Source organism: Pithys albifrons, chromosome 17 (assembly GCF_047495875.1).
Source record: "Pithys albifrons albifrons isolate INPA30051 chromosome 17, PitAlb_v1, whole genome shotgun sequence".
In the NCBI taxonomy this organism is placed as follows: domain Eukaryota; kingdom Metazoa; phylum Chordata; class Aves; order Passeriformes; family Thamnophilidae; genus Pithys; species Pithys albifrons.
In genome coordinates, this window is record NC_092474.1 from 11,200,255 (window position 1) to 11,212,528 (window position 12,274).

Genomic DNA, 12,274 nt, shown 5'->3' on the forward strand with positions numbered 1-12,274 from the left:
ACTGGATAGCTAAGTGATGGGAAGAGCAGAAAGTAAAAAATATTCTACTTTAGGACTTCTGTAATTCATTCAGTTATAGGGAATTTGAAACAGTAGCACAAACCCACATTTTATTAAAATGCAATTTTAAAAATAAAAGTCCATCTGCAGTACTTTAAAACACAGGTTAAAAAAAAGAGAAAAATAGCCCAAACTTGTTGGGTTTTGTTTGTTTGTTTGTTTGTTTGTTTGGAGTTTTTTTTGTCCCCAGGAAATATTTATTCCAGAGAAACTCTTTCACATGGAGTTTCTGTTCTTTTCAAGACTTGTATTTTGGTATCCAGCCTTTGGCTAAAAATGGCTAAATGCAATTCCTTGACAGACCATGAATGTTGTATCATTGCAGCAACTTCCCACCATGCTTTATTTTTGAGGAAGAATATACTGATTTTGTAGCCTTTTCTTTCCAGGTAGTAAAGGAAATTTTAAAGCGTAACAAAACAATGTGAGCCAGGCCAATCACTGTGAGGATTGGTGAACAGCACTCCAAAAAAGAGCAATTTAACCATGCAGTGACCTCCAAAGCAGCCAGAAACTGTCATTCAGTTCCTTCATGAACCTTAAGTTACTTCACTGCTTGTCAGTGTTATCTCTTAACCACTTATTCATCACAATTCTTAACATGGAAAAGCTGTTTAAAAATCTGAATCCCACAATAGTCACTGTGAAATATTTCTTGGCCTCCAAGCAAACAGTATAGGACTAATTCTAGAAGAATTAAATAAAGTAACATGTAGGCTGTCATTGCTGAGCTCTTCAAGACAGGAATGAACAAACCCACTCAGAGCAAGAACATCTTAAATCTGTAAAGTACCAAAATCGTGATCCAGATTAAAAAATAGACAAGCAATCAAATCCAAATTTCTTTTAGTCTTACCCGGAAGAGGCCTTTGACATTAAAGTTGTCATTGCCTCACCTGATGCTTTTATTCATACTCTGCTCATAGTGCTACTATTGTTCTTTTTTACCCTATTCACACTTCCCACCTGTTACAATCTGCAGAGCACAGATTATTGTTTACTGGAATTTTTGGAATAAATGTTCAAAGGAAAAAGAGTTTATTTCAACTCCAATTATATGAATATATGTTTCCTTCCCCTTAAGGGTGGGTCATGACAATGAAGAATCCAAAGCTTTCTCTGTATCCTATTTCACCACAGTCAGTAAAAAGTTGTGGGCTTTCTTGTTTTGGTTTTGGTTTTTTTTGTAAGCTGCCATAATTTTAGCAGACATATTTTGTTTAATCTATTTTTATACTTAATTTTGAATGCTTCAGTCTGGCAGTATTTGTTTTTCTAAACTGTAGGTAAGAGCAAGAGATTTTGTTTTGCTTTTGGATGACAAATCTTGGAACTCTGTAGTAGGCTGTGGTATTTTGGGAGCAGGGGGGGCTCAGCCTGGAGAAAAGGAGGCTCAGGGGGGACCTCATTGCTCTGTACAACTCCCTGAGAGGAGAGCAGAGCTAGGTGGGGGTTGGTCTCCTCTCCAAGGGAACAGGACAAGAAGAAATTAGCTCAAGTTGTGCCAAGAGATATTTAGATTGGATATTAGGAAAAATTTCTTCATTGAAAAGGTGGTCAGGCATTGAAATGGGGTGTCCAGGGCAGTGGTAGAGTTCCCATCCCTGGAAGTGTTCAAAAACCACATGGATGTGGCACTTGGGACATGGTTTGGTGGTGGCCTTGTCAGTGATGGGTTACTGGTTGGATTCAGGGATCCTGGAGGACTTTTCCAGCCCTCAGGATCCTGTGCTGGACCTGCCAGCCAACACTGGGCTGCAGGAAGGCACCTTGTGCCTCCCAACGGCTTTTCCAGCACAGACAACTGGAGCGTGGATTTGATATGAGTAGGTTATTCCCATTTGAATTTAGTTTTCCACTGGCATTGAACTGACCTATTTAAAAATCCCAGCCAAACAAACAAACATCCCTGTTTCAGAAAGAGGGATATTTTCTACTTCAGTGGAGAACTGATTCAGTGACACTTCCCTCATGGCTGCCTGCCACGCTGTAGTGCCAACAGAAATCTAATCTTATTTATTCCAGAAAATTCCAAACAATAACTAGACCTGTTCTCCCCCAGATCACCATGCTATAGTGACATGAGAGCATCTTTCAATACCAGCTAAATCCTGACTTAATCCAGCCAGAGGTCTCTGGGTGTGCAGGGCTCTGCAACAGATCCATCCTGGACAGGGAGATGGGTCTGGCACGTCTCTGCCTCTGCCGGATCCAGGGATAGGGATCAACCAAGAGCCTACTCCTTGTATTAACACAGAAGGGCTCTTTATGGACACTTTCCCTCAAGGACACTCAGATTTCCAGTTTCCAAATACAGTCTGTGGACTGGATTGAGCCAGGAATTCCTTCCCCACAAACCAGGACACACAGTGCTCTGCAGCCCACAGGAGTGGGAATGCCAGTTCCTAAATGGAATTTCAACACATGGCGATAAAGCACCGAGGCCCATTCCACAAACAACCAAATTATTGCTGCAGTAAATGAAGTGTCTTTCCTGCAGAAATCTTGTTGATTTAAAACAAAGAAACAGTCCTGCTGCAAACATTTAGAATTTGTTCATCCTGGGACCAATGTACAATTAAATTTTATTAAGTTTTAATTGTGCTCTCAAAAGAATTGTGTCTTCACCATAAAGGTATCCCTGTTCCTATTTTCTTTTGGAATTTAGGTAAAATATAACTGGATATGGCCATTTTGTACATTATCTAAATCCCAGAGTAACTGATCATTTTGTTAGATGCCATTTCCAGCATCTGTCTTGTTCTAGGTTTTATCTCCTAAGTCAGACTCCAAGGTTGCCTTCCCTTCCCCACCAATGAAAACATGCCAGTGGTTCTTCAGTGACATTTAAAACAAAATGTTTATTATGGTGGCTCAGATACTTTGTCAGTTTTGCTTTAATTAAGCTCCTGTCACTTGTTGCTCTGCTACATGTAATTCCCATTAAGTCATGACAAATTTGGTTTCCAGCAGCTCCAGGAGATGTTAATGTGAACATATCAATATTCATGTGTCTTGACAGATAGTGAGGTTTAATAAATTGCTTTCTATAAAATAATTTCTGTGGAATCAGGGGTGTTCCTCTGATAGCACAAAGGAAGCCTGAAGCTGAGATATATAAAATATCATTTGATCTAAAAGGTAATAAATTGTTTCTCCAGAAAATAATAAGGGATTTGTTTTAGGCTAAATATAAAAAAAAAAGTGGAAGACAATTAGGATTAAAAAAGCACTTCCCTTTCATGTGGTTAAATGCTTAGTTTGCACATAAAGATTGTTAGTGACCCACTTCTGATACCATTTCATTTTGGCCACACACCAGAAATTTATCACGTTTTGGCTTACAGAGAAACTCAACACCTGGCTGTGTTAGGAGAGTTTGGTCAGAGAACACGGGCAGGCACTGACCAGTGTGTGCTGGAATGAGGATGTTATGGGTTCACCTAGGTGGGCCTAGATTTGGGCTCTGAAGTGTGGACTAGGCTGAAGCTGTCAGCTGACTTGAGCTGGGCTGAGCTAACAGCTGACCTCTTCTAGCCAGTAAGTTTGTATTCCATACCACATTATGACATCATCTCCAGGGAAGTAGGAACCAGTGTGGGAGTGGTTAAGGCAGTCGCTTCTCAGCCCTCCTCTTGGGAGGACGCACGATGCTGTCCCAGGGGGGATGGAGAGGACCAGGCCCACCACTGGCTCACAGGGTACCTCAGGAAAGTAAAATGTGTTGTTCTGGGTCTCTCCTTTCTGCTTGGGTTTGTCTCCCTGGGTAATAAGCTTCTTCTTAAGTAACGTGTAGTTAGGACAGTAGAATTTGTGTGTTCGTTAAGAAGTTGAGGTGGGGAACTTGTTGTTGCAGATTTGTGTGAGTGTGTATTTGTACTCTCTTCTAATTGTCTCTTTCTTTCTGTGAAAAATATATGTAGATTTAGTATAAATGCAGTTTGAAGTGTTTTTTTTTCTTTCCCCTCTCTTTTCCTCCCTTTCCCTGGTGTTAGGAGGGAGGCTTTTCTCTCTGTGCTTGGGGGGGTTGGCAGTTGCTTATCTCAAACCAAGACAGAGGAATCCTCAGAACTGGGATTTTGTCTGAAGAGCATTCCATGTGTCTATTTGCACTTTTATAAATAAATAATAGATGGTGGCTGTGTATCTAATAGAAAGGCCATATATATTTAGAGCTATTTTAATGGATTTTACTTTTGTAAATATAAAGAAAATACAGCAATGTGCATGAACATTAGCATTTGTATATCATTATTAGCATATCACTAATATAGACCAAAAAAGTCTTTAATATTTGAATCAAACTCACCTTGAAGAGTATTATCAGATGTAGCTCTGTGCCAAACTTCTAATGCAAGTCTGTGGAAGAAACACCAAACAGCCTTTTCAGGTCATTTAAAGTTTCATTTCCTTTCTGCTTAGCCCAGGAGGATGACTGCAGAGTGGTCTTTTCCCAAAAAAATCTCAGGAGGAAATTAAAAATACTGCAGAAGGAAAGACAATATAATTTCCTGATGATTGTTTCTCTCTGCCTTCATATCTTTGAAAAGGAATTTATTTACTTCTTCCCTGTTATTCCCAAAGAAGTATTGTGCAAGTATTTCTGTCCCCTGTAATGTGCATGACTATTCTGTCTAGCCTGGATACTTTGTGATAGTTTGGGAGAAGAAAGTGGAACACAATGTGCCCGGGATTTAAGGAGTATTCAGGTTCCATTAAGTGAAGGTGAGAACTGCCATTAGCAAGGGTTTGTGACAGTATTTGAGCTGGCCAAACTTAACCCTTTGTTTTGATTCAGAAAGTGGTAACTCAGCTGTGATCAGGGCTGGGGAAAAAACCAGAGGAGCTTGATTTCTTCCAAGATCTTTTAAATAGTTAGAGAAACACAGAGCTGATAAAGGATAATTATTTTTTTTCATATAGAATTATAGATTAGCATATGTATTAGCTATGGTAAAGGCCAGCCATTACAGTCAACCAAAAAATTGCTGGAGAACATGATTTATTTCTGGGGCCCACATGCAGTGGAACCCTGGGCTGCAGACCACAGCCTACATGAGTAGATCAGTGTCACAATTTGGAAATAACAGAGCCAAGGAGATCTGCAAGGTAGGACAAAAATAGCTTTTTGGTCATGCTTAGATGTGAGCACAACCCCTGTTTATTACCTCCTAGGCACATATAAATCCATTGGCATCCTGGGAGCAGCCACGAGTGTCCTGCTGCTCCACAGATGAAGATATTTCCAAGTGATGCTGCTGTAAATACAGAAGTTCACAGCCAGATGGTGTTGGGGGGGCCTTGGCAGCTCTCTGCCCACTAAAATATGGTGAGGTTACTTTGGATGAGGATCTGAGTGTCAGGTTCTTGGCAAAAATCTGGTGCACCTGCACGCCTGGTCTTTCCCATTTAGTGTCTTAGACCCCAGGCAAGCCTGAAGGGTGTTACAGTGACAGGTAATTCTGGGAAGACAGTCACCTTGGAGCACAATCCAACAGCATGAGGGAGGAGAATTTAGGCCAAGCAAATAAAGGGAAACCCTACTCTTATAATAAAAAAATGCCAAACAGATGGTAACCAATTCAATGCATGGTGAGATGTCAAAAACATGTTGAGCACCATATTGGGACCTGTTTAGGGAAAATCACAGAGCCATTTATTCTGTTATGCTTTTGAATGACCTGTTAATTTAATAGTAGGAATAAGCTCTTGCTTTGTACAATTGCAGGTCTGCTGCTGGTCCTTCAAGTGAGGTTATAACCAGGAGCAGCTGTCAAGATCAAGAAATGATATATAGTTTGACTGTCACAAAGGACTGGGGCACTGTAATTGCTCTTGATAAAAATATCAAAAGTATGAAAGAATCATCACTTTCACTCTAAAGACTTCAGGTCAGCAATTTAAACAAAACATGTGTTCTTCTGAACAGGTATGGATTTTTTTTTACCAGAGACATCAGAAATGGGTACTGAAGTGTTATCAGTGCAACTGTACAGCTTTTCTGTCTCTCCTCCTCTCATCTGCCACTTCAGCTTTTTTTCTTACATTTGATAACAGTTCTGGTGCAGCTGGATTTTCATGCTATTATTTCATTTTGCTGGTAGACACTCTTGTTGATGTGAGTCTTTTTACACAGCAACAAAGAAGAAAAAACAGTAAGTGATCTTTTACTAGATGGCTGCTTCCAGCAAAATATACAATTAAGGGCCTTCTTAAACACAATCTAAATTAGGAGGAAAACTCTATCTGTCCCAAACAACACTTTTAACAGCCAGCTTCCCTCCCTGCAAACAGAGAAATCTTTACTTGGAAAGGTTAAATTATAAACCTGAAAATCATAGAACTGAACTGATGACATTGTTGAACCTTTGGGCAGCTGAGAGAGGCCAAGCAGCTCACCTGGCTGGTCACACTGGGGATATTGTGTGAGAGACCCAGAGCTGGTGTTCATGTTGTAGAAAGGGCAGCCTAATGTTTATGAGATGAAACCTTTAATGATCCATCTCCTCTCCCAGTTTGTGGATCAGCTGTTCCACAGTGTCCTGCAGAGATGATGAACAAGAAGAGCCACCCTTTGTCATCTGAACACAATATAGAAATGAGCTGTCAAAACCCAGCTCTTCTGCTGCCCTCATTTTCTAAATCTAAACTAGTGTATAGATATGGTGATTTCCCAAATGGAATTAGAAACAATGTGGATATTTAGTAGTAATTTTGGCAGTTAAAAGAAAGTGGATTATTGGCATTTTCTGAGGAGGATAAGCTGGAGAAAGAAAAAGGCAGAGGAGCCTGTAGTTCATCTCATAATTTGGATGGCAATGAAGCTTGTCCAAAATCTAGGACAGAACACCTTTAGACATGGGCAGGTTTCAAACAGGGTAGGATGGGGTATTTTATTAAAATGCACTAGCATGAAAATTAAGCAGTTTATGCCCAGGGAGAAGCTCTTTGCTGCACTTCCTTTAAGAGCTGATCTATCCTGGGCAATGCAGGTGTGGATGAGACACAGGCAACGACAGTGCCTTGAGTGGAATCCAAAACTAAACTGGCAGTGCAGGTGGTGGGCAATAAATTAGGTTTTAAAAACTCTTTCAGGTTCAGTAACTTGAAACGAACCCAGATATGTTAAGTCTGAGACAAGAAATACACCAAGAATTTGTCAGTGTTCCAGGGGTGAACTGGGAAAGGTGGAAAGAAACACAAATCTGTAAAATTATTTGTATAAATTCGTAATATCATAAATTCAAGTGTGTTACTTTAGCAGCCAGATGCCAAGCCAGTATTAGCATCATTGACTGTTCAGAGCAAAATATTTGATGTCACTACACAGCAACGGGGTTATTTTTAAGGACCCCATCACTGAGGTTTCTGTTAGCAGCTTAAAACCTGCCAGGACACTGTGTAACAACAGGCTGTGCTCTGACACAGCACCCCGTGTTTTACACCACTGTGGTGTTTGCAGATCCCATCAGTGCTTCGTGCTGAGGTTCTCCACGGACATCTCATGGATCCATCCCTAAACAAGGTCATGCTGCATCCCACTGACCCTTTGCTGGAGGCACTTGGGAGGGGATGCTGAGCTGGAAGCTTTTCACCAGGGCTTCACTTGGCAGCTAATCATATAAAACAGCCATACAGAGAGGGTCGTCAAGGTCAGACAGGCAGTTTACAGAAGGAAATTTAAATCTTGTGACAACCTTTTCATTTCCCTTCTGGCTGCCCTACCTGGCAGCAGCTGCTGCCAGCGATGACGCGGAGGGCAGGGTTGAGCCCGCCTCCGGTCAGGACTACTAGGAATGAGTCACTTTTGCGTTTTAAGATTTGGCAAAGATTAAAAAACAAAGAGGGGGAAAAAAAACCCAACTCAGTATAATACATGACAAGCAACGTGGCGCTGTACGAGGGCAAACCTGTGCGAGCAGAGCAACGGCTCAGCCACAGCCCCGGCCGCCCCTCTGCGCTCACCGCAAGGTCTTCGCTTCCCCCGGGGTGGCCGAGCCGCGACAGCCCCTGGCGGGCCGGGCCCCGGAGCGGTGCAAGCCCCGCGGCCGCCGGGCCCCTTGAGCCGCCCCCGGGCCCCCTCAGCCGCCCCCGGACTCCCTCAGCCTCCGCCGGGTCCACTCGGCACTCGGACCGACCCCTCAGCCGCTCCCGGGCCCCCTCAGCCGCTCCCGGGCCCCCTCAGCCGCTCCCGGGCCCCCTCAGCCGCTCCCGGGCCCCCTCAGCCGCTCCCGGGCCCCCTCAGCCGCTCCCGGGCCCCCTCAGCCGCTCCCGGGCCCCCTCAGCCGCTCCCGGGCCCCCTCAGCCGCTCCCGGGCCCCCTCAGCTCCCGCCGCCGCTTCCGGCCCGCCCGGTCCGGGATTGGCGCGCGCCGCGTCACGGGAAGTGATATGCGCAGGCCCCGCCCCCAGCGCCGTTCAAACGCGGCGGCGGCAAAACAGGAGAGCGGGGTACGGACGGGGCTGGGCGGGTGTGGGGGAACCCAGTGGGGATGGGGGGGGAGCTGTGATGGGTTTGAGGGGCTGTGAGGGCTCTGGGGGTCTCTGAGGGGACCCCCGGGTGGGCTGTGATGGGTTTGAAGGCGGGCTGAGGGGACCCCCGGGGCGGGTTCAGTTGGGTTTGAGGGGCTCTGAGTGGCCGACCGGGTGGGCTGTGATGGGTTTGAGGGGTTGTGGTGGGTTTGAGGGGCTCTGGGGGGCTCTGGGGGCTGAGCGGATCCCCAGGTGGGCTGTGATGGGTTTGAGGGGCTCTGAGGGGCCCCCCGGGTGGGCTGTGATGGGTTTGAGGGGCTCTGAGGGGCCCCCCGGGTGGGCTGTGTTGGGTTTGAGGGGCTCTGAGGGGACCCCCGGGTGGGCTGTGATGGGTTTGAGGGCCTCAGGGTGCTGAGCGACCCCGGCCCCGCTCGGGGCTCTGTGTCTGCGCTCCCCGCCCGCCCCCCGAGGTGCGGCAGTGCCGGCCCTGGCCGTGCCCCAGGAAAGGCTGCACGGAGCGCCGGCTCTGGCTGGCACGGCCGTGCTCGGGCACAGGTTGGGCTTGCTGATCTCAGAGCTCTTTCCCAGGCTCGTTGCCTGGGTGGTTCTCCCTGCCATTCCCCAAACCGCTGTAATTGCAGGGGCCCTCCAGTCGTGTTCACACTTAATACTATTAATAAATGTCATCCCAAAGGGAATACAAATGTTGCTTAGATTATATCCTCCCTCATCTCCTTTTTTTTTCCCCATATAAAGTCAGCCATTCAAGCGCTTCCTGAATGTCCCTGTTGTTTTTTTCAGGTGATGGTTTATGGCAGATAAGCTGTAAAGATGCTGAAGTTCAAATGTGGTGCCCGGAATGCCGGCGATGCAGGAACACCAGAGCCCATCACCAGCCGAGCTTCTCGCCTAAACCTGCTCTTTCAGGTAAAGAACATCTGCCCTGGGAGCACCTGATCTTGGTTTTGTTCCTGTACACTCCCAGCATGTCAAAATACAGCTTTGCTTGTTTGTGTGGGTGCTCAAAGTGTGCCTGTGTTGTTCTTTGTGGGAAGGGGTAAAAGAAGTGGATAGAATCATAGAATAGACTCACAGAATGGATTGGGTTGGAAAAGACCTCTGAGATCATCAAGTCCAACCCTTGGTCCAACTCCAGTCCCTTTACCAGATCATGGCACTCAGTGCCACGGCCAATCTCAGTTGAAAAACCTCCAGGGATGGGGAATCCACCCCCTCTCTGGGCAGCCCATTCCAATGCCTGAGCACTCTCTCTGCAAAGAATTTCTTTCTGCTCTCCAACTTCAATTTCCCCTGGCAGAGCTTGAGCCCATCATGCCCCCTTGTCCTATTGCTGAGTGTTTGGGAGAAGAGACCAACCCCCACCTGGCCAGAGCTTCCCTTCAGGATAGAATCATAGATAGAATCATAAATGGGTGAAGTTCAGAGTGTATCTTTGCACAAAGCTCAGTGCATAGTATCAGGTCTTACCTTTTGTGGCTGTGGCAATGTTTTAGCCTGATGGGTTTTTCCACACAAAGATGAAGTACTGCATTCTGCACCCTGTAATCTTAATTTTTTCCATGGGTGCTGTAGCTGTGGGTTTGTCCTGAGTTGAATTTACTTAACCTGCTGCTATTTGGTCACCTGAGGCTCAACAGCTTTTCCTCCCAGGGTTAATATTGATTGTTTAACCTATTTGTACAATGAAAGAAACACACATGATACAATGTCAAGGAAAAATCCAGTCAGATCAGAATCATCAGAAGGATGTAGATAGTTTCAAGGAAGCTGCAAGTTGAACTTTAGCAATCATTAAGATTGCTCTGTCTGAAAGTAAAATACCTGCAGCAGCTATTACAGATAGACACAGGGAGTGGATATATTTACCTCACACTTCTGTATCATTTGCCTAATTTCTGAAGAAGTGATTTTGAAATGGATAATATATAATCTGCTCTATACATCTGTTATGGATTTGAGGCTTTTCATTGTTGTCTGAGACTCCATCTGCTGTTGCTGCTTTTTTTTTCCAGGGGAAGCCACTCTATGTGACTCAACAGCAGATGTCTCCTCTCTCCCGGGAAGGCATCCTTGATTCGTTATTTGTTCTTTTTGAAGAGTGCAGAAACCCTGCTCTGATGAAAATTAAACATGTTGGCAACTTTGTCAAGAAGTGTAAGTTTGTTTAAACTAATTTTCAGGTGTCATTTTAAAAGACAGTTCTTAGGAATCTGGATGTTTAAGTAATGCTTTAGTTGCTTTGATCCATTAATGATTGTAACCCAGGACTTTGAGCAACTGATTTTCTGGGGGCAGACTCAACACTGCAAAGGGGATCTTGGCAGTCTTAGTAAAGCTTTGTTCAAGTCCAAGATCAAATGCAAGTGGCTTTTGAAGTGCTGTGACTCAAATGTGCATCCTTTAAGAAGCCTGTACTATATTTCCATTTGAGGAGGTGTTTTCTTGGAAAGTGTCTGAGCACTGGGTACAGTAAAGCTGCAGGATGTCAGAAGTTGAGAGCAGGGTAGTGCCTGGAAGGATGAGAAAACAGATCAAGAAAGGGACTTGGTAATCCCTGGCTCTTTCATGTTTTGGATTCCAGGTGTTATCTGAGTTTTGCATGTGTAACTTGTAAAGAGTATTTCTGTGCTTCAAAAGTATAATTTCTGAAGGAGTCGATATTTTACTGATAATCTGTTTGGATTTGTTTTGGGCCTGAGAGTAGAGAAAAGGTTCCTCAATTTTCCTACTAAGACTTAGCAGAAAGCCTTTTGCTTACAAGTAAGGTGCTGTGCCCTCTGTGATAGCTCCATCCAATGGTTTTTAGACGTGATTAGCAGACAGTAATTTTCTGCAAGTCTGGAGAATGTTTAGAGGGATTGATTATCACCCTGCACGCTGGTCTGAACTGGTCAGTGGAGAAGTTGAGCTGAGTATCTGCAATAAACGCCTGTGGGTGGTTGTTAGACAATAGACTAGTGCCTCCCTCAGGCAGAGGAGCAAACCCTGCCCTGGACTCCAGTAAAGCCCTCCCATTTAGAGAATAGACTTTACACTGGTGAAGGGTGGCTGGAAAGAAGTTAGAAACCAGAGGGGCTCTCAGCCTCTGATGTTGTGAATGGGACAGAATTATGGTTGCCATGGAAACTGTCTTAGCATTTCCTGATTCTTTTATATGTGCCATATTTCAGACTTAACTCTGCATCGATACATTCTTTTTCTAGTTCTTATGCATACTGTTATTTTTAAGAAGCATATTCTGGAAAGATTTAACATTTCTTGAGAATCTGGAACAAAATTTATTTATTTATTTATTTAGTTTTATTCCCCAGTTTTAATGTCTTTTTTTGTGAAATACCAGTTGGCTAATGTAAAAATAAGTGTTTTATTTTTATAGATGCAGAGGCTATAGCTGAACTAAAGGAACTGCAACCCAGTGTGAAGGATTTTGAAGTAAAGAGTGTGGTTGGCAGTGGTCACTTTGCAGAGGTCAAAGTAGTAAGAGAGAAAGTCACTGGTGATGTTTATGCTATGAAGGTGATGAGCAAGGAGTCCCTGCTGGCTCAGGAGCACGTATGTATATTGTTATGTTATGACAGTAGAAGGATAAATTGCAGTTTGTTGAACACTTCCTTTTTGTCACTGCTATTAGAATAAAGTCAGAAATGTATCTTGAGAAGGTTCATGCTACATGTCAGTAAAGCAGTAAATTCGTGTGCAGTTTTGCTGTGTTTAAAAGCCATT

At 44.2% G+C, this 12,274-nt stretch overlaps 1 protein-coding gene across 1 annotated transcript in view; it reads left to right on the forward strand.

Moving 5' to 3' along the window:
- The first annotated feature begins 8,481 nt into the window (after window positions 1-8,481).
- Window positions 8,482-12,274, forward strand: part of CIT (citron rho-interacting serine/threonine kinase) — a 72,002-nt gene continuing 68,209 nt past the window's right edge. The window contains exons 1-4 of the mRNA XM_071571684.1: window positions 8,482-8,509; window positions 9,332-9,457; window positions 10,564-10,705; window positions 11,928-12,103. Of these exons, the coding sequence (XP_071427785.1) occupies window positions 9,362-9,457; window positions 10,564-10,705; window positions 11,928-12,103 (414 nt within the window). The 5' untranslated portion in view covers window positions 8,482-8,509; window positions 9,332-9,361. The remainder of the gene's footprint in view (window positions 8,510-9,331; window positions 9,458-10,563; window positions 10,706-11,927; window positions 12,104-12,274) is intronic.